We start from the raw sequence: 27,121 nt of genomic DNA, 5'->3' as shown, positions 1-27,121 counted from the left end.
CTCCCCAAACCGAGCATCTGCTTTTTCCAGGATCCTAGTTACCCAGCCCTGGTTGTTCCCTGCAGGTGACTTTAAAGGCCAAGTATGGGCCAATATGGAAGACAGATATAGGCCCTTATAAGCACGTGAATCTGGCCAGTCCATCATTGATGGAGCAGCTGATGAGACAGGAGGGGCAGTACCCTATGCGTGATGACATGGCTCTCTGGAAGGCACACCGTGATATTCGAGGACTGAACTATGGGCCCTTCACCATGTGAGCTTGGGGACACAGGGATGGGAGGGGGCTTGGTCACTGCCAGCTTTAGTGGGCAGTAACCAACCAGGGCTACATCGGGAATGGATGAGTGAATGAATGAATGAATGAAGCTTTTATTAAGCACTTATGGTGTTCAAAGCACTGTCTAAGGGAAAAGTATAGTTCTTGCTCTTTAGGCAGATTTCAGCTGCAAGTCAGATGGAAAGTCCCATAGTCCTTAGGTTGCAGAAGCAAAGCAGATTGCCAAAGTCTTTTCTTTGATGTCATTTTCACTGATAAAATTGTATTGGTGTCTGATGTTGAACCATTTGATGGTACAATGTAGTGGGACCAGGTATGTGCCCATTGGGCCTAATACCAAGCCAAGACAGGAGTGTCTAAATTTCCTTTAGCAGAAGCTCAGAAGCCAGAAGTGTCCTGAGATCATAGACTTGGACCTAGAAATGACCTTAGAAGTGATCTAGCCCAGAAAGGAAAACTAAGAGGAGTGGGACAATTTACTTAATATCACATCCGGAGCCAGAATTGAAACCCAGGTCCTCTGATACTGAATTTAGCATTTTCTCACTGTACCTTGCTGACTCCTCTAGACAGTATTTCTTTGATTGAAAACATACATTTTCAAGTTGTAGTTAAATCATGATTTAACATATCTAAGGCTGTTAAAATGTAATATCACTTTAAGTCACTAGTCAGAAAATCATCAATTTTAATAAAGAAGAAAAAGGAACTTTTACAGAAAGCCTATTCTTGTTAATAACAACTCAGATTTATTTAGTGCTTTGCAGCTAGGTGGTACAGTGGATACAGTGCCAGGTCTGGAGTCAGGAAGATTCGTCTTTGTGAGTTCAAATCTGGCCTCAGACACTGATTACCTGTGTGACTCTGGGCAAGTCCCTTAACCCTGTTTGCCTCAGTTTCCTCATCTATAAAATGAGCTGGAGAAGGAGATGGCGAATCACTCCAGTATCTTTGCCAAGAAAACTCCAAATGGGATCATGAAGAGCCAGACATGACTGAACAATAAAAATGGCTTTCCCCATGATAGCCCAATAAGGCACATCATGCACCTGCTATTATTTTAAAGATGCAGAAACAGAGAAGCCAATCCATAACTAATAAGTAGGAGAGCACAAATCCACTTCCTTTGATTTCTAGTCTAGCTAGCTCTCTGCAACACAGTGTCTCTGGCTGTCATTGCTTTAGGTTTAACTGGTTAGACTTAGAAGGTACTCTCACAGGTACGTTTCAGATGAATCTGAAAGCTGTGCCAAGAGAATTAATTCCATTTGGGTTATTTTGTGTATCAGTAGCTGATGGAAATAGAACACAGAAGTCTAGGTCTAGAGCTAGAAGGACCTTGGAAGCCAAGGATACTAAAAAAATCGTGGGGAAGGAGATCAGTGAATTTCCACTTCATAGGGAAACAATCAGATATCTGGGGCATCATTTGACCAACAGGATTAAGAAATTGCCCTTAAAAACAAATATTTTGTTTTGGTTACTGGATGTCCCTGTCCTCTTCACATCTCAGGAAGAAAGGATCTCTTTTAATACTGAGAAGTGAGAATATTGAGTTACAAGGAACTCCTCCCATGTGTCCTTGCATGGCTATCGTTAAAACTGTTGCTCAAATCCTTCCATGTTTCAGCAGCATCAGAAAGTAAGACTGATTTTTTACCTTGTATTTGAGGGAATAGTCTTTGGATTGCTACATACAGGTCATACAGTTTTCTTTAACCCAATTTAGAGAGCCTCGGGTAAGAGAAGCATAATTTGGTTCATAAATAGCCCTCCAATTAGGTCAGCTAGGTGACACAGTGAGTGGATAGAGTGCTGAGCCTGGAATCAGGAAGACCTGAATTCAAATCTAATCTCATTTAGCTTCTGTAAAATGGGAATAATAGCACTTACCTCCTAGGGTTATTGTGAGAATAAAATGAGATAAAATTTGCGAAGTGCTTTGCAAACCTATAAGTGCCAGCTATTATCATCATCATTATTATTATCTTAGGCTGGGCACAGCTTAGTAAATGCCTGCTCCATGAATGAATGGGAAATCATGAAGCTGAGCTCCTACTATAGTCCGTGGCTTGTTATGACCTACTTAGAAAGTTTTTCTTAAAAGTTTCCATGAATGCATTGTCTCTCAGAATGGGAAGGAACCTTGATGATCATGATTCCCCTCATTTTACATGTCTCAAATATACGAATTACTAAGGAATAATCTCTATCCTACTGTGAGATCTTAAGCAAAAAGTATTTAGATAGGGGTTTTTTGAAAAAAAGAGAAAGCATTTTAATAAAAAATTTTGATTTAAAAATTTTAAACCTTTTCTTCCTCTCTCTCCTGTCCCTTATCTTGATAAGGTGGGAGTTTGGGGATCAAGTCCTGAGTGTCTTCCTTTTGAGAATGAATACTTTAGTACACAGCTGGGTGGTGCAGTGGATAGAGCTCAGAGCCTAGAGTCAGGAAGACCTGAATTCAAATATGACCTCAGATATTTATTAGCTATGTGATTCTAGGCAAGTCACTTAACCCTGTTTGCCTGTTTCTTCATCTATAAAATGAGCTGGAGAAGGAATGGCCAACTACTGTATTATCTCTGCCAAGAAAACCCCAAATGGGGTCACAAAGAATCAGGCACAGCTGAAAATGACTGAAAAACACTTTAGTAAGCAAGCCTTTTGGAGCGTGATCTCCCTGAGTAGATGGGGATATGCAGAAGCTAACAGAGTGGATGGATGATGGTGGGATGTGGGGAGGATGTTTCCTGGATGGGCCCCTTTCTCTTCCCTTCCTCTACCCTTGCATATTAAGATAATGTTAGTGTTCATGGCCTCTCAGTTTCCTAACCTGAGTAATGAGTGTTTTGGATTAGATTGCTTTATAAAGTTTTGTCTACCTCTAATTGCTCTGGGAACTGAGAACTCAGGCACTGCTCCTCTTTGTCCCTTAAATCAAATCCATGTTATTCATGCCCATCCTCTACCCCCCATTCCACATACCTGTTCCATTCTCCATTCCCATGCAGGCCCCTATGATCCTCTGACCCCCTCTACCTCTCTCCATTTGCTCCATGCTTGGGCCACCCGCAGGCAAGGGGAACAATGGTACCAGCTTCGTCAGGCTCTGAATCCCCGGATGCTGAAGCCATCTGATGCTGCCCTCTATACAGATTCCCTGAATGATGTAGTTGGGACATGCTGGTTCGAGCAGAAGAAATCAAGGCAAAGAGCCCCTCAGGGGACCAGGTGTCTAATGTTGCTCAACTCTTCTACCTCTTTGCCTTGGAAGGTATTTGGGGTCAGAGAATCAGGGTGAGGAAAAGGAGGCTGAGATTCAAGGGGAGGGGTGGTAACCACCACCTTCCATTGTGGAAGTTCCTTGTGCCCATTTTGTCTTTCCTACTTCTCTTCTGATAAATCTAGCTATTTCATACATCCTGTTTGAGAAGCGAATTGGATGCCTGAAGCGACCATCCCACCTGATACAGAGATCTTCATAAAGTCTGTGGAGTTCATGTTCAAGAACTCTGTCTTTGCTACTTTCCTGCCAGAGTGGACCCGGCCCTTCCTTCCTTTTTGGGATCGTTATTTGGAAGGCTGGGACAACATCTTCTCTTTTGGTGAGAGGGCAGGGACTGAGGCTGGGGTTTGAAGTCAGAGTGACCATTATGGGAAGGGTGTCAGGGGAGCCCTAGGTGCTGGTCCATCCTTCTCTTGTATATTGCCACAAGCTCCCTGGGAGCCCCTGACTAGTCCCAGAGACCAAAGGGAAGTCATCTGCAGATTTGATTTGAGGTCATGGCCTTGGTCCATGGAAGCTACACACCCTTGACCTCTCCTTTCTTACTACTCTGTGGTCTTTGCAGGGAAGAAGATGATTGAACAAAAGCTCAAGGAGGTGGAGGCTGAGCTGAAGGATGGGAATTCTGACAAGGTCCAGGTGTCTGGCTACCTTCATTTTCTGCTCTCCTCTGGACAGCTCAGTCCCGATGAGGCCATGGGCAGCTTGGCTGAATTGCTCTTAGCTGGAGTGGACACGGTGGGTCTGAGGGCCTATGTGGGAAACTAGGAAACCTAAATCACAAATTGGATGAGCTCTTCTATCCTCTGCCTCCAAATCCCTCAAGGTTTGGTTATTTGTATAACCCAGAATCATAGCATTGCAAGAGCATCTTGACAGGTCTTTTGGTCCAATCCTTTCCTAACTATGGGTAGGTCAACACTGAAATCATCCAAAATTAGCTTACTTTGGTTTTTAAACTGTTCTGACTATGTTGTGAAAGAGGCATTGGACCACAAGTCAAGGGACCTGGGTTCATGTCTTTTGAAAAATGTTGTTTATTTCTAATTTATTTATTTTTAACATTTTTTTATTTTTAAATTTTGAATTCAAAATTCTCTCCCTCTCCCCCTCCTCTCTTCCACTCACTGACAAGGCAAGCAAAATGATACCAATTATACATGTGAAATCATGAAAAACATTTCCATATTAGCCATATCACAAAAAGCAAAAAAATATAGAAAATTATACTTCAATTTATACTCATAGTTCATCAGTTCTCTCTTTTGAGGTAGATAGCATTTTTTCATCATGAGTCCTTTAGATGTAGCTTGGATCATTGTATTGATCAGAGTAGCCAAGTGTTTCATAGCTAATCATCATTACACACTATTGTTACTGTGCACCATGATCTCCTGGTTTTGCTCACTTTACTTTGCATCAGTTCGTAGAGGTCTTGCTATATTTTTTTTTACTGAAACCATCCTCTTCATCATTTTTTAAAGGACAATACTATTCCATCACAATCAGATGGCACAACTTGTTCAGCCATTCCCCAATTGATGAGTGTCCTCTCAATTTCTAATTCTTTGCCACCACCAAAAGAACTGCTATAAATATTTTTGTATAGATCCTTTCCCTTTTCCTTTGATCTCTTTAGGGTACAGACTTAATGGTGATATTGTTGGGCTAAAGGGTATGCTCTTTGGGCATGGTTCCAAGTTGTTCTCCAGAATGATTGAACCAGTTCACAACTCCACTAACAGTATATTAGTGTATTGATTTTCCTTCATCCTGTCCAGCATTTGTCATTTCTGATACGTATGGTGATACTTCAGAGTTGTTTCAATTTGCATTTCTCTAATCAATAGTGATTTAGAGCATTTTTCCATATGACTACAGATAGCTTTGATTTCTTCTTCTGAACACTGCCTGTTCATATCCCTTAACCACTTATCAATTGGGAAATGGTGCTTATTTTTATAAATTTGATTCAGTTCCCCATATATTTGAGAAATTAGGCCTTTATCAGAGAAACTTGCTGTAAAATTTGTTATGTTACTTCATTGTTCATTGTACCTTTTAGCAAAATGTAGTTTCCCTGATTATCTCTTTTAATTGGGCCTTCTTTTATTTTGCTCTTGCGTTGTTGAACATCATGATTGCTACCCCTTCCTTTTTTACTTCAGCTGAAGCATTATAGTTTCTGCTCTAGCCCTTTGCTTTAACTCTATGAGTGTCTTTCTATTTCGAATGTGTCTCCTGTAAACAATATATTGTTGGATTCTGGTTTCTAATCCATTTTGTTTTCCACTTCCATTTTATAGGTGAGCTCATCCCATTCCAATTCATAATTATGATTACTAACTGTATTTCCCTGTATCTTATTTTCTTCTATTTATCCTCCTCTCTCTTTTTATTCTGTCCCTCCTCAAAAGTCTGTTTTACTCCTTACCACTGCCTCCCTTAATCCTCCCTCCCTTTTGTCATCCCATCCTCCTCCAATACCTTTCATCCCTTTCCCCTCCTATTTCACTATTGGGTAAAGTAGATTTCTACACACAACTGAATGTGTATATATATTCTTCCCTCTTTGAACAAATTCAATGAGAGTGAGATTCAATCATTGCCCACCCCCTCATTTTTCTCTGCACTATTAAAGCTCTTCCTTGCATGCCTCTTTCATGTGAGAAAATTTCCCCCATTCTCCCTCTCCCTTCCCCCTTCTCCTAGTGCATCTCTCTTTCTCACTCCACTTTTTTTAGATCATCCCAACATAAATGACTCATACTCATGCCCTCTGTCAATGAAGACTCCTTCTAACTGCCTTAATAATGATAAAGTTCTTAGGAGTTACCCTTCCATATAGAAATAAAAACAGTTTCATTTTATTGAATCCCTAATGATTATTCTGTCATATTTACTTTTTATGCTTCTCTTGGGTCTTGTGTTTGAATTTCAAATTTTCTATTCACCTGTGGTCTTTTAATCAGGAATGCTTGAAAGTCCTCTATTTCATTAAAGATGTACTTTTTCCTGTGAAGGATTATACTTAGTTTTGCTGGGTAGGTTATTTTTGGTTGTAATCCTAGCTCTTTTACTTTTTTAAATATCACTCTCCAAGCCCTTCACACCTTTAACATAGAAGCTGCAAATGTTGTGTGTTGCTGATTGTGGCTTCATCATATTTGAGTTGTCTCTAGCTGTTTACAGTATTTCCTTCTTGATATAGGAGCTGTGGAATTGGGCTATAATATTCTTGGGAGTTTTCATTTTGAAAGTTCTTTCAGGAGGTGATTTGTGGATTCTTTCAATTTCTATTTTACTGTCTGGTTCTAGGATATCAGGGCAGTTTTCCTTTTTGTTTTTTTGTTTTTGCTGGGCAATGGGGTTAAGTGACTTGCCCAGGGTCACACAGCTAGTAAATGTTAAGTGTCTGAGGCTGGATTTGAACTCAGGTCCTCCTGACTCCAAAGCCAGAGCTCTATTCGCTGCGCCACCTAGCTGCCCCAACTTCTTAGCTTTCTTTAACTCTTCCAGGAATTCTTGTTGGGTTTGGATCCAATTAGTACTTTTCTTTGAGGCTTTGCTTGTATCTGTTTTTACATTGTTGTCTTCTTCTGAGATTGTGTCTTGGCCTGCCTTTGTCGTAGCTTTTCATGGTCAAGTTCTTTTTCTGTTGTTTGCTCATTCTCTCAGCCTATTTCTTGACTTTGAACTTTATGTTAAAGTCAGGCTTGCTCACCTGGGGGTGGAGAGGCACTGTCTCAAGCTTTAGGCTTTTTCATGTTGCTGTTTTCACAGCTAGTTCTGGGGGGTCTGTAAGTTTTTGGTTTTTCCAAGGTGGTATGACCTGGAGAGAGGTATGATTCCTGCTCTCCTGGTCTGTGCTCAGGTCTTTACCCAGGAAAGGCCCCTGCTTCCTTGCAGCCACAAACTCTAATACTCCTTTCTGACTTGGAACTTCAACCAGGGACCTGGCTCCATTGTGACTGACCACAGGTATTCCTTTCTCTCCTGGAACTGTGACCCAGAACTGCTTATGGACAATAGAGTTACCAATTAGTACCAGTTGCATCTAGGGCCAGCAAAGAGTCCTCTGTAATTTCTTTCTGACCACTTGTCTGACCCGTTTAGTATCTCTGGACTGAGAGCTCCTGAAGCTGTTAATGCTGTTAAGGCCTATCTGCTGATACTGTCCATGTGCTCTGGGCTGGTTCCCATCCTGGTATCACAGACCTCTCCTGCTGACTTGCTAAGTTGTTTTAGGCTGGAAAAATGTCTTACTCTGAACTTTTGCTGCTCCAAATTTCTATTTGAAGCATTATTTTAAAGTTGTTTGGAGGGGAATGTTGGGAGAGTTTGACTGGGTTGCTGCCTCTAATCTGCCATCTTGACTCTGCCTCCAAGTTCATGTCTTGATCCTACAACTAACTCATTGTAGATAACCTTGGCCAAATCACTTGTCCTCTTCAGGCCTCAGTTTCCTCATCTGTAAAATAATGATAATCTCTAAGGTCCCTTAGAGCTCTAGTTTTCTGCTACTGTTTTTAAAGACACATCCACACCTCCCCCATCCCCTGCCAAGAAATAGAGTATCCACAACCTGCTTCAATTATTTGTTCTAGGGCTTACTTTTCCCAACAGTCAGGAAATTCTTTCTGAGTTTGATAAGATTCTTTCTTGTTAAAACATAAGTGTATTCCTTCTTGGTCAGTCCTGTGCTGAGTCAGCGGACAGCTACTCTGCCGGTGCTATCCTCAGGACAGCGATTCATAGATTCAGTCTTTCTCTGCCTTCTTTTATGAGGCAGCACAGCAGGGTAGAAGGAGGGCCAGACCTTGAGTCAGGAAGACCTGGGTTCAAATGTCATCTCTGATATGAGTTGGATGACCACGCGAAAATGGCTTCTCTGAATCTCAGATTCCTCATCTGTAAAGCAAGGATGATAAAAATGCCTGCAGGATTTGCCTCAGTGGTTATCAAACAAGATGAAGGTCTATTAAAATGGCAGCTGTATACACCCTTTTCTTTAAGCAAGGCAAAAGCAGCTCCTTCAACTTTTCAACACAGGACCATTCCTTTGGACAGTTTGTCAACTGTTTCCTGGACTATTTCTTCAGCTTCTCCCTTTGTTTATATACACACAGATACATATATATACACACACACACACATATATACACATACGTATACACACACACACATACACACACACACACACACATACACATACACATACACATACATACATACATACACACATGTAGTTCCAAAAGTCTTGGGGCACCTTTAAGGTTTATTGGCTTAAAACTACATATAAACATATATGTAGTGTTATAGATATGCATATGTGTGTGTATATATATTTGTATTGATATCTTTTATTTATATATCTGAATATATATTTATATATGTTTATATATTCTGAATATATCCTGCCCCCCACCCAGCAAACCATGTAACAAAGAAGAAAAATAGCAGTTCAGTAAAACCAACCAAAATATCAACCACGCCTGATAGCATATATAATATTCTACACCCATAGGCCCCCACCTCTGTGGAAATTTGTCCAGACTTTTTAAAGTGTGAAGATCAAATTGGATATTATAATCTGATATGGATCTAACCAAGGGGTTGGGAACCTGTGGCCTCAAGGCCACCTGTGACCCTCTAGGTCCTCAGGTGCAGCCCCTTGACTGGATCCAAACTTCACAGAACAAATGGATTTGTTCTGTAAAACTTGTAATTTGTCAAAGGGCCGCACCCAAGGATCTAAAAGGCCACATGTGGCCTCAAGGCTGCAGGTTCCCCATCCCTAAGCTAACCAGTAGAAGATGATTTTCTGATTCTTGCTCATGATACTTCTTTTAAAATTACTCTTCTCATTGTATGAGATGGCACAGTGGGTAGAGTGCCAGGGCTAGATTCAAGAAGGCCTAAATTCAAATCCAACCTCAGACACTTCCCAAATGAGGACTCTAGGCAAATCACCTAACCTTTGTTGGTCTCAGTTTCCTCCTCAGTAAAATGGGGATGATAATAGCACCTATCTCCCATGGTGGTTATGAAGATCCAATGAGATAATTATAGAGTATTTAGCACAGTGCCTGGAACATAGTAAACACTATATAAATGTTAGCAATAAAAAATAATGATTATTACTCTTTTAAACATGAATAACTGAAGCATCATCTTCAGGTTGTGGTCTGCTCTGACCCCATGTAGCTTCGTTTGCCATGCTAATGCATAGAAGCTCTAAGGTCAGAATCTTGTAGCAGTAAAGGCTTTTTTGGAGTACTGGAGTCAGAAAATCTGAATTTGAGGGTCTCTCACATGTTAGTGTTAACTTTTTTATTAATTTATTTTGATTTATTAACAATCACTTCCATAAGCTTTTGAGTTTTAATTTTTCTCCCCCTCCCTCTCCATCTCCTCCCCAAGATGGTGTGCAATCTGATATAGGCTTTACATATACATTCCTATTAAACATATTTTGACATTAGTAATGTTGTAAGGAAGAATTAGAACCAACAGAAGGAAACACAAGAAAGAGAAAACAAAACAAAACAAGAAAAAAAATAGCAAATAGTATGCTTTGATCTATATTCAAACTCCATAGTTCTTTCTTTGGATGTGGATAGCATTTTCCATCACGAGACCTTTGGAGATGTCTTAGATCCTTGCATTGCTGACAAAGGCTAAGTCTATCAAAGTCAGTCATTGCACAATGTCGCTATTACTGTGTACGATGTTCTCCTGGTTCTACTCACTTCACTCTGCATCAGTTCAAACTTACCAGGTTGTTCTGAAGTCAGCCTGCTCATCATTTCTTATAGCACGATAGTATTCCATTACATTCATATACCACAACTTGCTCAACCATTCCCCAGTTGATGGGCATCCCCTCAATTTCCAATTCTTGGTCACAGCAAAAAGAGCTGCTCTAAATATTTTTGTACATATTGTACATTTGTACATATGGGTCCTTTTCCCATTTTTATGGGAATACAGCCCTAGAAGTGCTATTGCTAGAGCTGTGTAACTTGTTACTGCAAGTCATTTAGACTCTGAGCCTCAGTTTCCTTATTTGTAAAATTGGGGAGTATTAACAATACTTGCACCACCTACCTCCCAGGAGCCGTGAGAGGAAAATTAGACTCTACCCATTCCTCCAAATGACTTCAGCCATCTAGCCCTCTCACCTGTCCACTTTCCTTTAGCCACCCTCACACAATCTTGGACAGCCCTTTCATGTCATGTTCCTTGATTCTGCTCCCTCCTAGAGTGCCAACACATTGACTTGGGCCCTTTACCACCTGGCTCAGGATCCAGAGATCCAGGAAGCCCTGTACAAGGAGGTGGTGGGGGTGGTGCCTCCTGGGAAGATACCGCAATACAAGGACTTCGCCCACATGCCGCTGCTCAAAGCAGTGCTTAAAGAGACTCTTCGGTATGATTCTCAGGCTTTGAAGTGGAGGAAGGCCTAAGGAAAATCATAATGGAGAGGACAGAAGGGAAGTTCTAAGGGGTGGATGTAAAGATGGCTATAGCAATAGGAGCCTGGACATGGGAAATAGGGACCTGATTGGAAAGAAGGAAGTGGGAGGGAAGAGAAGGGGCAATGGGAAACTGATTCTGAAGAAGCAAGAGGAGTGGGAGGTGAGGAAGAGCATCTCCCTGCTTCCTTCCCAAGTCATGCCCCTGACTTCTTTTTCCCATAGCCTCTATCCTGTTATCCCCATAAACTCGAGAATCAACACAGAGAAGGAAGTTGTAGTAGGAGACTTTCTCTTCCCCAAGAATGTGAGTGGGGCTGGAGAGTTATGGGAGGTGGACAGATTGAGGTTGGGAATTGGGTACCTGGGGCGGGGATGCTAGAATTGGCAAGGGGGTAGCCATTAAGAAGAGCAGTGCCCATGAGTTCAAAGTGTTTCTGGGCTGCATGGATGCCTTCAACTCATCAGATTCAGAGCTAGAAGGCACTTCAGAGGTCATATAAAAGTAGTTAGGTGGTAGAGTGAATTTGGAGTCAGGAAGACCTAAGCTCAAACCCTACCTTAGCTTTGTGGCCCTGGGCAAATGAGTGAACTTTTCTCAGTTTCAGTCTTCTCATCTGTAAAATGGGGATAATAATAGCAGGGTTGTTGTGAGGACCAAATGAGGTAACATATGTGCAGCAGCTTTTCAAAACTTAAAGTGCTATATAAATATTATCATTATTATTGTTGTTGTTATTGTTAGTGGAGTAGTTATAATCTAGTCCATCCCTCCCCCTCCTCTCCCCACCTCGTTTTACTGATGAGAAATTTTAGGCCAAGAGACTTGTGGCTTGCCCAAGTTTACCCAGGTAGTAATAGAGCTGGGCTTCTAAGCTAGGTTATGTGACCCCCCAATATGGCCCTCTTTCCACCACATCTCATTGTCATCTTCTGTTATTCTTCTGCAGACCCAGTTTGTGTTGTGTCACTTTGTAATGTCCCGGGACCCAGACAACTTCCCATCTCCCACAAAGTTTCTGCCACGGCGATGGCTACGGAAAAACCAGATTGGGTCTGCGGGAGGCAACCATGCCTTTGGCACCTTACCCTTTGGTTATGGGGTCCGATCCTGTCTGGGCCGTCGAGTCGCTGAGCTTGAGATGAATTTGGTGCTGTCAAGGGTAAGGGATGGTGAAAACTGATGGAGGGAGTAATGGGAAAAGCTTACTGTGGCTGATGGAAGGGAAAATCAAGGACAGAAGAGGGATGGGCAGGTCTAACGGAGGAGGAATCAGGATACAGGAGAGGAATGGGAGGGGTTGATGGAGAGAGGAACTGGGGATAGGGGAGAGAAAAGGACTGGTTAATAGAAGGGACATGTAACCAGTGACAGAAGAGAGATGGAGAAGGGGTTAATCAAATGGGAAATCAGGGATAAAGGTGGGGGAAGGGGTGGTTAATGGAAGAGGGAACAAGAAATGAGGATGGATAGAGAGAGTTGATAAAAGGGGAACTTTGGGTAGAGCAGAATGAGGGAAGTTGATAAAGGGGAGAATCAGGGACAGCATAGGAATGGCAGCATTAATTGATGGGGGAGCCGGGGAGAGGGTAGGTACTGGTAAGGATTAATAGAGAAGGGATTAAGAGACAATGGAGGAACTAGGGTAGTAGTGGTGCTGCCAATGGAAAGAGGATTCATAATAAAGGTCAGTAAAGGAAGTGGGTGGGTATTCATGGAGGTGGGAACTAGAGATTTGGAACTGGGCTGTTGGAAAGTGAACTTATTTTGAGAGGGATATTGAAAGTGGCCACAGGGAGGTAGTTCTGAGGTGAATCCCTTAGAAGGATTACAGTGGTTTAAGCCCCAGGAAGGAAGGCTTTATGGAAGGTACTGGGGGGAGTAGGCAAAGGATACTAAGTTGAAGTCACTGATTACTTTTTCCCCTCCCCTCATTTGTTCCTCAGATGGTCCAGCAATACGAGATATCTCTAGCTCCTGGAATGCAGAAAGTGTACCCTTTGGCACGAATCGTCTTGGTGCCTGACAAGCTAGTTAACCTGTGCTTCCAGAAGAGGCACCCCTGAATCATGGGGCACCTTCTTGTTCTTAACTAGCCAGATTCCTTTCTCTGCTATGAGACGAGCCCAGACCTTAGCTCCTGCTGTGTATTTAGCATGCTTTGCCAGTCCTAATTGTAATGCCCCCTTACCTGAAAGACACATGATGAGCACAGGGTACCTCCCGAAGATCAGGAAGACCAAACTCTTGGGTTCTACTTTGTTGGTGCCTGCTCATATCTCCCTTCTTTCATGTCCTTGGTCCATGAAAACGCAACTAATAAGTTGACTTTCAATGATGCTGGAATCTGTCTGCTTATAACGTGTCTCAATCCTCCCCCTTCTGCTTTCCCTCTCCTCTCCTCTGTAGGTCTGGTGATAATAACAATATGTTACATTGGCATAAATATAGCAGTTACTTTTTGGCCTCACTATCCCAGAGTAAAACCAGGTACATCTCTTCCTCAGGGCTCTAGGGGTACCACTGAGGGGTTGGGATATCTGTTCTCTACGTCTGTACTACTATGAGCATAAGTACCCACTCCATGTTCTTTCTACAACAACCAATGACAAAGTGCAGTTTGTGTAAAAAGTTAGGATCAATCAGCTTTTGCAATGGGATATTTACTTCAAAGATATATCAAGATCAGAAATACAATCATTTCACCCCCCAGCCCCACCACAACACCAGAGGGATCCATTCTTCTTTATACCACTTCAGTCTCTGGAGAGACAGTGGGTTCAGACAATGCAGTTTCTGTATAGCATGGACCCTACTAATCTCTCATTCAAATTCAGCATCGCTTCTGGATGAATATTCATCTCAGCTACCCCTAGGCTGGGCGCTGGAGATCTTAAGAGTCCTCCTCAGGCCCAAAGCATGGCTAATCTCAACACCCAGGATGATCTCAACACTGGGATTCGTGGACTTCAGGTAGCTCACTTTCCTGACCTTTAAAAAACTCACTTGTAACCTTCAGATGAATCCTCTTTACCTAACATGAAGGAACAAACACCATGGGCAAAGAACCAAGGACTTTATTCAGTGTTGACATGTTGACCTTAGATAGGGGGGGCCTAAGCCTGTCCCATAATAGCAATGTCTCTATTCTCTCACCAGAACACCATCAGCAGGAAGGCATCGACTGAAAGGAATAAGGATGGGGCTGAGTAGTGTCATTGGAATGTCTCCCCCAGGTCTAGCTATGCAGCTGTAGACAATTGAAGGCACTCCTCATCACAATACGGTTAGCAGACAGGAACCAATTATAGAATTTCAACATGAGAAATTGCCTCAACAACACTCTTTGCAGGCTCATAAAGACTGGGCTTAGTGGACAGTTCTGTGTTACTTAGTGTTTTAAGTTTGGCAAAACATGGAATGTTTCTTTCACTTAGAAACGTACAATTTTAGAGCTAGAAAGGATCTTAGATTAGTAACATTCCCTTTACACTCAATCCCCTAGTACTGTAAGGTTGACTCTCCAGAGAGGTGACTGTTACCTCAAGTTCAAGGGGCAACAATTTGGGTTGGGTCCTAATACTGTAGCTCATGAGCCTCCAGTGGGGTACTTCTCATTAATAATCAGACAATAGACTTAATTATCTCTTAGAAAAAGAATTTACTTGAATGGCATTGCAAAAACAGCAGTTGCAAAGTATTTTCCCCAGAACCTGAGATAACACTCTCCCACAAATACATAGTTTATAGTGTGGCGAAGGCTGGGTATAAACCTATATCACAATGGTGATGAGACACTCAGGTAAGGGAACATATGGCTAAGGTAGCTCGTAACTGGAACTACAAGGCCTGGATATCTTTTCTTTATATAGACAGTCCTTACAAAGTTCACTGTTAGGCACAGAATCAGTGATGTACAAGTTACTTTGCTGACTCCTCAAAGGGTACAATGTGTCATTTGGATGAGTGACTCAGCTAACCCCTCACAGGGCATGGATAGGCATATCAGTGCTGGCCCGGGTCAAATAGATCACTTAGCTGCTGAATTGGCTCCTCACCAGATTCAACTGACTCTTCACAGGGCAGGGTGTCTTTGCAAGTTTATCTGCTGGATCCCCTGGGCTTACGAATTCCAGCTTCTTGCTTGGCTGGTTAGTAATGTACTGTTTCTGCTGAAGTATTACAGCCCTCTTTTCAAATGGAGTACCATTGCACTCTTCGGAAACCCTTATTCCAAAAATAATGGAAGGCTTTCTTCTTTGGCTCTGTTAGAGCCTTAGCCCCAAGATTTGCTACATCCCAGGTAGGCTGTATAAGAAGCATAGATTTTCTTTTTTCATAATTCTTCCTAGTTCAGAGCAGGATTCCCTCAGTGAAGGACCCTACTCCTACTTATGGTGACCAGTCGGTTCTATTTCCCAGGTTACTGTTGGGGTCTTATCTAGAAGGAGACAAAGGTATTGAGGTGATATGTGCTCTGAGGCACGTTCATTGTCTTTGCTGACCTTTTCATAGTCATTTAAGCTATTCAAAGTCTCATAGCCCTTTCGAGGTGTAGGTTGCTTTATTTACTGCTAGGTTGTACAATGAGCATTGAGCCTACGGTCAGAAAGACCTGAGTTCAAATTTGATTTCAGACACTTGCCATATATGTGACCCTGGGCAAGTCACTTAACCTCTGCCTCAGTTTCCTCATCTGTAAAATGAGGATAATAATAGCATCCACCTCTCAGGATTGTTATGAGGATCAGATGAGATTATAATTGTAAAAGTGCTTAGTACAGTGCCTGGCTTATCGGTAGTGCTATATAAATGTTACCTATTATTATTATTATTTACACCTGAAAGGGCTTCACCTTTCCATTTCCTTATTTCTTTGCCCTTCAAGATCTTAAACTTTGTGGAAATCCAAATGGGGGACACTTTTACAGATTAATCCGCATAGTAATAATGTTTAAAGAGGGGTAGGACAGGCATTATTTCCTCCATTTTGCAGATTAATTTAAAATGAAAGAAGCAAGAAAGAATGAAATATGGTATGATGACGGATAAGATCATAAGGCCTTAGTGCTTAGGCCTGGCACTGTGATTCACTTGCTATGTGGCCTTGGGTAAGTCTTGTCAGTTTTCTGGGCTATAGTTTCCTCATTCATAAAATGAGGTTTGCCTAGATGAATTTGAAGGCCCCTTCCAGTTCTTAAATTCTAAGCAACCAAAGGGACAGAGTGGTTAAGTGACTTAATGAAGGTCTTAAAACAAGTGAGTAGCATTTCTTTAACTAGAATCCAGGTATCCTGACTCCCAACTCTAGGTTTTTTTCCTCTTTCTGAAGTACTTATGAGCCTTTCTTTTTATGTGAAAAGACTTTCATGCTTTTGTCCTAATTATGAGAATTCTGAGAAACAAATTAGCGTATGAGCAGAATACATAGAGGAGGAAGATTTCCAATCTCCATTGGGAAAACGTGACTCTGAACTGTCCCTGCCCCCTCCACTGAGAACAGGAAGGAATGACCAGAGACTGTGGCAGAGAGAAATTCCTGAATGTTAAGAGTTGTAAATGGAGGAGCCAGGAAAATCCTGGGAGTTTCTTCATCTATAAAAATGAGGATGACAATATTCATACTACCTAGCCTGTAGGCTTGTTGTGATGAAAGAGCTTTAGAAATTTTTATTCCTTTCCTGGAGGCTTATTAAGTACCATGGTATAAGAAGAGTGGAATTTGAAACCTTAGCTCTGCTACTTAACACACATGTGGCCTGGGGCAAGTCATTTACAGTAACTTCTGTGGGCTTTTGTTTCCTCAACCATAAAATAAGGGGGTTGTATAAGATGTCTTTAAAGGCTCTTTCTATGTCCAGTCTCTAAATCTATGATTTTCAGTGTAAGGTCATTCCTAGCTCTAAATCTACTGACACAAGGGAGAAAGAGCTGGCCTGCCTGGAGGTAGGAGGTTAGAGGACTTGGCTGGCACCTGGCAAGAAGATGGTCTTGCTCTCTCTAATTGTGTGTGTATGCATCAAAGGTACCAAACATGTAATTCAAACACCTTTTTTTTTTTAAATTTTTAATCTTTGTGGAAGAAGTCACCCCTCCACATGTGTTGACCCATCCTCTCCCCTCAAGTTCATATTTGGTTGTAGAACCTGGAGAAGGAAGAGAGCTGGAGTAGAGAGAAAGCACCCAGCACAGTTCCAGGAAATGAGGATGAGGAAGATGAGGAGGCCTTGGGCAAGAGGAGTAAATAGGAGCTCGCATAGAAAGGTTCATGTGACTGAATTTCTAGGTCTCCAGGAAGCTCAGAGAAGGAACAGTAGAGGCACACATAAGAATCATACTCTCTCTTTGCCAAATGTCCATTTGAATCAGTGCCCTAGATCCTCTTATTCATTCATCTCACTGCTCAGAGAAGGAAATACAGTCCAAAAATAACAATGTCTAATAATTCAGTTCTCATGACAGACTCCTACAAGAAAGTCAGTCCCAACAGAAAAGTTCCCTGGACTTTTCCTGGAGAATTCCCAGGCCTTTCATAGACCTATCTCTTTTATCCACTCTTTTAGCCTAAGAGTGGGAGGGCATGGGAATAGCTCAGGTCCTTCTCTTGTTCCTGAGAAGTAATAGCAGAACCAGACTGGAGCAGGAACTGGTCCAGAGGCCTACCACAAGTTGATGGTGGAGGCCAGACTCAGACCCGTTTATTAACATTCTAGATCTTTCCCTGTGTCTAGCCAGGTTAGGTGGACAGCCACAGGTAGAGGCCTGAGGCTGCACAACTGTGATTCCATAGTGATACCCAACTCCTGTAATGCCAAAGTGGAAGGGGAAGAATTAAGGGGAGTATGGGAAAGATCATGGGAAAAGACATTAGGGAATGACAGTGAAAGACTGAGAGCCAGTCCAGAAATCAAAGGAGTTGGGTCCCTGTCTTATGTCCCAACACTACAAGGTATGGGCTCTCAAACCCCATAGCCAGCCCCACCTTGGGGACTATTGCAGATGGAAGGAAGGGGATTAAGGATATGGGGCATACATGGGGCTAAGAATATTCTCCAATGATCCCAGTGCCTGAAGGTCAGGGAGCTCTCATCCTGACCTCTACCATCCTGTGAAGCGTTGGCCTTTCTCAAAGGTTTATGGGAACAGAGTTTTGTTTGTATTAGGGAAGCAGAACTGGGGATGAAGATGCAGAACCTGTAAGGGAGGAAAAAAAAGGGCAAAATTGTAAAGCAGATAAAGTTGTCTCTCCTTCCAGCTACTACTGCCCTCATTCTTGGGTTCTGTATCCCAAATCAGGTTTTCAGTGTGCCTTTCCCCAGCCTGACCCCTTCCATAGAAAGATCATGCCTCTGGAATAAGAAGACCTGGATCTGAGTTCTACCTTCTCTTCGTGACCTTGGATGATACCTCTTTGGGTCTCACTTATAATAAAATGAAGCTATTAGAGGAGATAGTCCCCAGTGTTCCATTCTGTTCTAAATCTACAATCCTATAACCTGCTAGCAGGCAGGAAAGGGTCTGATTTGTAGTTCAGATTCACTCAAGAATCAATTTGTCATGTGGTCCTTTTCCCAAGAGGATGTGCATTTTAAGCCTCATCTCTAATTGTCTAAAAGGAAGGATTTATCCTGTGGGTAAAGGGATTTCAGGGAGCTGATGTCAGACTTGTTATGGGAGGTATGGACAAGGGAACCTTCCAAGGGACCCTGAAACTATAATTTGAGGCTTTGCTCCTCTGCTTTGACTCCTGACCTCCCCAGCTTCCTTTAAGGCCCAACGAAAATCCTACCTCCTACAGAAAACCTTTTCCAATCCCTCTTAATTCTAGTGTCTTCCCTCTGTTAATTTTTTCCTACTTATTTTGTACATAGTTTACTTTATATATATATTTACATGTTGTCTCCCCCATTAGATTATAAGCTCCTTGAGGCCAAGGACTGTCTTTTGTCTCTTTTTGTATCCTCAGTGCTTGGCACATAGTAGATGCTTAACAAATATTTATTGGATTGAATTGCTATTACATTAACTCTTCAACTACCCTTATTCCTGGTACCTCCTTGAAACTAGCTTAGACCAATTTTAATGTGGTCACCTAGGGTAGGGGAGAGAAACTCCAAATCCCTGCATAAAGTACTCTTTCCAGCCCAGGGAAGCCTTGTTGGAGCAGTGAGTGGTAAGCTTCATGGTTTTCGTAGACCTACTTGTTCAAGAACAGGGCTGTTCCTCTCCTGGCTGATCTCCAGGAAAGAGGTCTGGGAACAGGGCAAACCTGAGAGGGCCAGTATTGGAATTAGTAAACAAGGGGACAAGAGAGAGATGAGGAGAAGAGCAGAACATACCTGAGCAGGAGAGGATTTGGCTGAGAATGAGTGAGTGAAGGGAGTGAGCTCCCCTCCTCCTTCCATCTGTTTGGGGTGGGGGGTTGAGATTTGGAGCACTGCACAAGACACAAGGACACTGGGATTCTCAGGAACCAAGCGCATCAATGCCAGCGGGGCTGAGCACCAGGGCTTGGAGGATGTCAGACAGGGAAATGACACCTAACAAATGCTGTGATTCATCCACCATCACCAGCCGGTGAACCTGTGGGTACAAGGGGCTGGGATTAGCGGAACATGGCTGTGGCCCAATCACAACCACATAATTGTGTGACCGCATAATTGTAGCCCTGAATGGAGAGTCAGCGTCTCTGGGGAGTTCAGCTAATGAATGGGCAAAGGCAAGATGCGTATGCGTAAGCGCTAAGGGATAGGGCATCTGACAGGCACACATTGAGGCTCCTTGAACTGGGAGAGTTGTGAGTACCATGTGTGTAGTGATGGGATAGCTGAAAGTGGCCAAGTCCTATCCTGAGGTCAGAGTGAGCACTTCAAGGGTTCAGGGTCTCCCTGAGGATGATGAAGCTCTGTGTGAATGGGGTTGGGGTGGGAGAGGACATTGTGGAATGCTCACCTGTTCTCGGGCGATTCGGTCAATGACCTCACCCAGGCTTTCATGAGGCTGGCAGGAAATGATGCCCTCCAGACAGAGGGACCGCTGCCTCAATGCTTCACCAACACTAATGTCCAGGTGGTTGTAGGTCTTCTGGGCAGCCAGGTGCTAGAGAAGAGAGAGAGAGAAAGCAAGAAGGGAGTGGAGATTATCTCACCCTCTGGATTTCCTTCAGCTGTACAGAAGGTTCACTTCTACAGATTTCCACCTAGCTAACTCCGTCCTCAGACCACCCTCCTCCCAACTCCCAACAAACACTCCCATTTTCACCTCAGCCTCTCCACACTTTCCCCAGCTACTTTTAGTAGGATACTCACGATGACGTCAAATCGGGAATAGAGGCCCACAACCTGTCCTGGATTGGAGGAAGGAAGGAAGAAAGGAGTCAGAAGAACTCTAAGAAGTACTTGGAATGAGTTTAGCACCTACTATTTCTTTGGCTCATTAGGTGGCACCATAGTGCATAGATAGGGTGTTGAGCCTGGAGTCAGGAAGACTCATATTACTGAGTTCAAATCTGGCCTCAGACACTTAGTAGCTGTGTGACCCTAGGCAAGTCACTTAACTTTGCTCATCTCAGTTTCCTCATCTGTAAAATGAGCTGCAGAAGGAAATGACAAACTACTCCACTATCTCTGCCAAGAAAACCCCAAATGGGATCGGGAAGTGTCAGACACAACTGAACAACAACTTATTTTGTTGAGAGCTTTTAACTTAGCAAAGCATTTCCCTAAATTCACAGAATTTTGAAGCTGCAAAAAAGCTTAGAGATCATCCACATTAGATCTTTAGTCTTAGAGATGAGGCCTCAGAGCCCAAGGTAAGTTACACAAGCAGCTAGCAGCAGAGTTTCCTTCTACTCAACACACAGTTATTGCATTGCATCCCCAAACCTCAATGGATCCCCAAACCACCTCATATAAGTAGGTAAGGTAGCTCTTATTTCTCCCATTTTTAACTTGAGGAACAGAAAGTTTATGTGGCTGATGAAGTCACATGAACTTGAATATTGATTTCTTGACTCTCACTATATTATGATGCTTGGACCAAGGAGGAGTTCTTAATCTGGGGTCCATGAATTTTAAAAACATATATCTTTTAATGACTATATTTCAATATAATTGGTTTTCATTATAATCTGATGTATTTTATTTTATGCATTTAAAAACATTATTCTGAGAAGTGGACTTAACTAGACTTCCAGAGACATCTATGACACACACAGAAAAGTGAAGAAACCTATTTCTAAGCTGATTTTACAAAGACCCTCTGACCTCTGCCCACCCATCCCACAAGTCTCTTTTCATAGCCCCCTCCTGAGCACCACCCCCTGCCCTTGGCAAAGATACCAGATTCATTGACTACAGGCAGTGCAGACACTCGGCGGTCTACAAAAATGTCCAGCGCAGACAGGATTGGGGCTGTGTCCAGCACCACAGCCAAGTCTCGGAATGTGCCAATGCCCAAGTCTTGGATAGATCGGGAAAGAAACTGGGGTCTGGGCAGGAGTGCGCCCTGGGTGTAAGAGTTGGTTAGGGGTTAGGGAGGGGAGAAAAGGCCAAAGATCAGGAAGGAGACCAGAGCTCCTTCCCCAGGAACTCTAACCCAGATGCCACAGTGGGCTCAAAGCCTCTCTGCACCCTAACTTTCCCTCCCAAGATCTCAATCAGGGGTGCTGTACTAAGAGAGTCTTGGAAATATTGGGTAAATGCAAATCTATGGAGCTAAAGGTAAGGGTGGGATGGGGGCAGTTGGGGAGCCCTAGGAGCCCAAATTGGGCAATATGCCCCATAAAGCTCCAGTGGGATTAGAACCTCCCCTCCCCCATTCCAGAGGCTCTCTGGGCTTTTCCAGGTCTGAGTAGGGGCTTACAAAAATATGCAGGAACTTGAGCAGCCTCTTGTGTGTGAGGATGTGAAGCACATTGCCGGAGGCAGGATCCAGAACGGGCAGGCGGTGAATTCGGTTCTTGATCAGAGAATAAACAGCCTCAAACAGGCTGGGGAGGAAGGGCCAATGAGATGGAAGGATTAGAAGGTAGGGGAGAAGGGGAGTTTAATTTGGAGATGGACCCCTGGGCAAAACTTGAAAAAATATTAGCATATTTTCAATTTAATAATTTAAAAATTGCTGGTACCTTCATTTCTGAACATATCTTTTTCCTTGCCTCTACCCAGTGAGGCAAGCAGGGGAGAGTTTTTTTTTTATTTTTTATTTTTTCATTATTTAATAGTATTTTTTTCCAATTACGTGTAAAGAAAATTTTCAACATTCACTTTTGAAAGAATTTGAGTTCCAAATTTTTCTCTCTTCCTCCCTCCCCCTTCTCCAACATAGCAAGCAACAAGCAGGGGAGGTTTTGAGGAAAGATCTTCCACCCAGATGTACCCTACACACACACACACACACACACACACACACACACACACACACACACACACACACACACACACACACGGGACCTGGGGGTCAGGGCCATTCGTATTCTTTGCTTCTAAGGATTAAGGAGATGAGCCCACAATCAAGTGGGTTTTAAAAAGGGGGAGGAGACCCAAAAAAGATATTCAAAGACAAGATTGGGGAGGCGAACCTACCTGTCATTGGGTGAGATGGAAACCAGTGGCTTAAAAGAGCCTTGAAGGTAGATCTCTGCAGGAGAAGGAGAATCAAGTCCAGAGAGCTATACCCTCCTCTGGGGACTCCTGCAGACCTCTTCCCTCCCCTATTTCCCAGGTCTCCCCATTCCCCTTCCTGTACTTTTCATTCCTATGCAGAGCTCCCTTGGTCCCTTCCCTTAAGGCCCCCAATTCTCTGCTCACCCCTCCAGGTTTGGATTGTGTGTTCCTCAATTTCATAGATCTGAACCTAGAGATAGAGAGATAGCCTCTTTTGGTTAGGCTTAGGGAGTCATACTCAGGCTCCCCAGCTTTCCCCTCCCACTTTCCTTCAATCCAATTGAGCCATCTGTTCAGGACTCACCAAGGGTGACCTGTAGTAACGATGCAGTACCAGGATGAAGTCTGTGATCGTCAGCATGCCTGAGGAAGTGGGGGAGAGATAGGGATCTGATCAGCCTGGGGACCAGTCTCAGTCCTGGAGTCACCGTGAAGGGGCTTTATCTTGGTTATCTTTGCTGCTTCCTTTTCTCCTAACTCAGTGCCTAGTCAAGTGCTTAAGGCATGTTTGATGAAAGAATAAATGAATGACTGATGCCCCAAAGGTGGCAAATCTGAGACTCAGGTAGATATCCCATAGCATGGGCACTGCTGGCCAGTATTTATCATTCTTATACCACTGGAGGAAACCCTGAGGTGTCCTCTCTTTTCCTTTTCTCTCCTTTTTCTCTTTTTGTCCTTCCCTTCTCTTCTTCTACTCTTCTTTTCTTTTTCTTCTCCTCCTTTTCCTTCTCTGCCTGGCAGGAGAACTGAATGGTAGGAGTTTACCCTTGGTGCAGCCCAGGGTTGGAGAGGTAGATTGTTGAGCTGTTGTCTAACCATGGTTTTTGTTCTATGAATATCATCAGAGGATTATAGGATTTGGAGTGGGAAGGGACCTTGGAGATCATTCATTCCAGTCCCTTCATTTTGCAAGTGAGGAAACTGAGGCCCAGAGAGAAGTGACTTGTCAACATGACCCAAGTAGTTAAATGGCATAGCTAAGACTTGGGCCTCAGAGCTCCACCAAAGAGACCCCTGAATGCTCCGGATGTCTTCCCACCTTGGCCTGTAGGTGCTTCCCTACATATCTTCACCAAGACCTTTCCTTTCCCATTCACAGTCTTTCACTCACCCACAAAGCTCTGCTTCTGGTTGTCCCATAAAGGGGCTGCCCGTACCCCATTAGCCACAAGAGCAAAGAAGGCCTTCTTGATCTAAGAAGAAAGAGGAAATGATGCCATCTCTTGGTCAGATCTTACCATCTTGAACTCTGCATTAATACTACTGCTCCATTTACAGGTCAAGGATGTTGGCATTGGTTCAAGGCCTTCAAACATGTGGCCCCAACCTAATTGTCTTATCACCTTGTTCTCTTTTATAGAGTCTCTGTTCTGTACAAATTGGATGTCTCTCTTCTTCATTCTTGACCTGTCCCCTCCTGTCTCTGTGCCTCTGTTTACTCTCTTCCCCATGCTTGGGAATGATCTCCATCTATTAATAGCTCACTGTTCCTACAAGACCTCCTCCATGAAGCCTTCTCTGACCTCAGTCCCCAGTTGACCCCTACTCAAATGAACCTAGCACAGCCTATAACTTCCCTTTGTCTTGGTCTCATTCTTCTTGATTATAGCTATTTGGGTGCTCACCTGTCCTTGTCCCATTAGATCATAAGCTCCTTGAGACTAGGGCCTTGCACATAATAGGTGCTTAATATACCCTTGTTGAATTTAAGCACTTTTTTGCAAGGTCCTCCCTGTACCTTTACAACTATTCACATAGCCAACTTTCATCTCCGCTTCAGTTCCTCCATCCGTAGTTATAGCTACTGGGGAAGTTGATGCAGTTATGTATTGTGGAGGAGGGAATGGGGCATAGGGTCCAGGAAGAGTTTTAAACAGGGGTGGGGAACTGGTGGCCTTAAGGCCACATGTGGCCCTCTAGGTCCTCAAGTGTGTACCTTTGACTGAATCCAAACTTCATAGAATAAATCCTCTTAATAAAAGGATTTGTTCTGTAAAGCTTGGACTCAGTCAAAAGGCTGAACCCAAGGATTTAGAAGGCCACAGGCTCCCTGCCTGTGGTTTAGAAGGTCATAGTAAAAGGGGGAAGAGAGGGAGCCAGAAGGGAGGAACCAAGGGAATTTGGTGAGGCCATGCAGGAGAACACCTATGGGCCACAGTGGGAGGGGTGTCTGAGGGTCTAGAGGTCTAGGAACACTCTTGTTTATGGATTTGGGGCTCCAAGGTCCCAGGGAGATCTAGGAAGACCTTTGAGTGTAGGTGTGGGGATCAAGGGAGCACAGGGAGGCCCTCACCTCTAGCATGGTATCAAAGATGACCAGCTTTGAGCTGGTAGCCATGGCATCATAGCAGCTATGCTCCTGCATGAAGTGCATGTAGATCTGGGCTCCTGGGCGGAGCACTTCTTCATCCCAGCCCAATTTGGGCAGAAGGATCTGTGGTGATGGACTTCTGGTCACTCTCTCTGGAATCTCCCCTTCCTGCCCCACTGATAAAGTCTCTGGCTCCAGGGATATGGCCCCTGATGGTTCAGATGTGAGCCCTGGATACATGGGTGTGGAGTCCAAGTCTATGGCTTCTAGCCCCCAGCTAATGGAATCGGATCCTGGGAATGTGGCAGCTTGGCTCAGGGATATGTCTTCTGAAGAGGTAGACATGGACTCAGACCTTGCCAGGACACCTGCTAGGAAGATGATGATAACATCTTACATTTAACCAATGCTTTCTACTTCGCCAGTAACTTTCTTATTTTGTCCCCTCAGCAATCCCATGAAACAATGGCTGTTATTACTCCAATCATACAGATGAGAAAACTAAGTTGCTAAGTTGTTGAATAAATTGAGGTTTGGAGATATGAAGAGGTTTGCCCAAGGTCATGCAGCAAGCTTAAAGAAAAACTGAGGCTAAAACTCAGGTCTTCTGACTCCCAGTCCAAAGATGTTCCACATAGCCAGTTTGTTTCCCAGAAGGTGAAACTAAAACATTGAGATCATGGCCAGGTCCTAGTCCTGAGATCTATAGGAAATCAGAGGCATTCTAAGCTCCAGTTTTCCTTCCCCTCCCCAATGGGCCCATTCCTCACCCTGGGGGCTGTTTCCTTCTTCCAGGATAAGGGAGTATCCCTGTTCCACAACCTCTTGTCTTGTCCACCTGGAGGCCTTGGCTCCCTGGTCATCACAGCTCTTCTCTGGGCTGGTATTCATGCAAGGCAGTGGTCTTGAAGGGCTGTCCCCTGAGTAGTTCATTTCTGTATGAGAAAATAGATCTTGGGTAGGAGAGAAAGAGAGAACCAGTGAAAGGGAGAGGAGATGAGTGAAGAAGAGACAAGATGGGAGAAAGAGAAGGAGGAAGAGGAGGGAACAAAGATGGAGTAAAGAGGAAGAAGAGGAGATAGTGAAAAGGAAGGGAAAGGGAAGGAAAGATATAGTGGGATATTGGGATGAGGTAACCAGGATAGAGGGATTTCAGGCAAAGGAAGAGGAGGTAAGAGATGTGGGAAGTGAATGTGGGGCCAAGCAGCAAATACCCACCTGGTTGTTCCACCATGTCCCACATGGTTGTTTCAAGACAAGGTCTGTGAGAAGAAGGCAAGGTGAAGGACTAGGAGAGGAAGGTAACTCAAGCCCCAGCTTCCCTGAGCTTGAGGGACTGCAACTATACCCCACCCTCTGTCCCTTCAGACTCCCTCTATTCCCTCCCTGGGGCCCCGTACCCAATGTAGGGTGTGTTCCTGCTCAGGCTGCATCCGGCCAGTGTCCTGCTGACTAAAGCTGTGGCAGAGACTATTCTGGGCCCCAGCTCTCTGGCTCCCTGCCCCCACCAGAGGATCAGTTTCTCTTTGGCTCGGTGTCAGACCAATGAGTGGGAGGGGCTCCTCCTAGTCCAGCTGCCCCAGGCCTGCCTGGGCCAGCAACCCTATGGACACTCGCCAGCCTTGGAGACAGGAAGAAGCATACAGGTGCTTTTTGGGTGGTGGGGGGAGAGAAACATTCAGATTATCTCTGGGACCCAAGAAACCTGCCTCCATAGACTTTCCCTAGCACTTCCTCTATGAAAATTTAAAGAAGATTAATACAAGAGCAAATCAGTTCACAATAGGAGTCTATGGGAAATGAGAGGTGGTAAGTAGTGTAGGTGGGAGCAGATGAGAGCTAGCCAGAGGCCTGCCCACCCAGCATGAGACTTTCCTTTCTTTGGTTAGCAACTACCCTCAATCCCTGGGGGAAAGATGTCAATTTTGGGGTGTAAATGGGGAGATTGAGTCAGGGAGAAATAGGGATTGGGAGGACAGGGAGGCATTTGCCTCGGGGTGGGGTACAGGGTAGAGAAAATAATAGGGGAGGGGAATAGACAGAAGACCAGGAAGTACTGAAAGCAGCCAGCCTTCTAGGGCAAGAGGGAGTAG

The 27,121-nt window shown here is 43.8% G+C and overlaps 2 protein-coding genes across 2 annotated transcripts in view; one reads left to right on the top strand and one right to left on the bottom strand.

Annotated features, from left to right (window-relative positions):
• The window catches only part of CYP27A1 (cytochrome P450 family 27 subfamily A member 1), a 46,361-nt gene extending 32,840 nt beyond the window's left edge, over positions 1–13,521 (top strand). Inside the window, 10 exon segments of the mRNA XM_021002761.2 lie at positions 66–256; positions 3,359–3,456; positions 3,459–3,557; positions 3,692–3,736; positions 3,739–3,888; positions 4,135–4,307; positions 10,835–11,001; positions 11,273–11,354; positions 11,998–12,210; positions 12,995–13,521. Of these exon segments, the coding sequence (XP_020858420.1) occupies positions 66–256; positions 3,359–3,456; positions 3,459–3,557; positions 3,692–3,736; positions 3,739–3,888; positions 4,135–4,307; positions 10,835–11,001; positions 11,273–11,354; positions 11,998–12,210; positions 12,995–13,114 (1,338 nt within the window). The 3' untranslated portion in view covers positions 13,115–13,521.
• Positions 13,522–17,275: 3,754 nt separating this feature from the next.
• On the bottom strand, positions 17,276–26,369 carry PRKAG3 (protein kinase AMP-activated non-catalytic subunit gamma 3). Its single transcript, XM_021002763.2, has 13 exons — positions 26,247–26,369; positions 25,799–25,963; positions 25,011–25,396; positions 23,829–23,910; positions 23,019–23,077; positions 22,859–22,904; positions 22,634–22,688; positions 21,912–22,038; positions 21,389–21,554; positions 20,357–20,394; positions 20,001–20,147; positions 19,388–19,631; positions 17,276–18,242 (listed from the first exon to the last, which is right to left on the bottom strand). Exons 1-12 carry the CDS (start codon positions 26,269–26,271, stop codon positions 19,515–19,517), a joined length of 1,413 nt encoding a protein of 470 aa, XP_020858422.1. The 5' UTR covers positions 26,272–26,369; the 3' UTR covers positions 17,276–18,242; positions 19,388–19,514.
• Positions 26,370–27,121: the final 752 nt, after the last annotated feature.

Source organism: Phascolarctos cinereus, unplaced genomic scaffold (assembly GCF_003287225.1).
Source record: "Phascolarctos cinereus isolate Bilbo 61053 unplaced genomic scaffold, phaCin_HiC Scaffold_7;HRSCAF=346, whole genome shotgun sequence".
Classification (NCBI taxonomy): Eukaryota; Metazoa; Chordata; class Mammalia; order Diprotodontia; family Phascolarctidae; genus Phascolarctos; species Phascolarctos cinereus.
The sequence above is the reverse complement of the archived record's forward strand: the minus strand, read 5'-3'. Positions and strand labels throughout refer to the sequence as shown.

Excerpts from the sequence above, each read along its gene's own strand:
- PRKAG3 (XM_021002763.2), bottom strand. The coding sequence starts at position 26,271 with ATGTGGGACATGGTGGAACAACCAG. Across the intron at positions 25,964-26,246 it reads GGACATGGTGGAACAACCAG|AAATGAACTACTCAGGGGAC; the intron begins GTGGGTATTTGC and ends TTTCTCATACAG. Across the intron at positions 22,689-22,858 it reads CACAATCCAAACCTGGAGGG|AGATCTACCTTCAAGGCTCT; the intron begins GTGAGCAGAGAA and ends CTTCTCCTGCAG.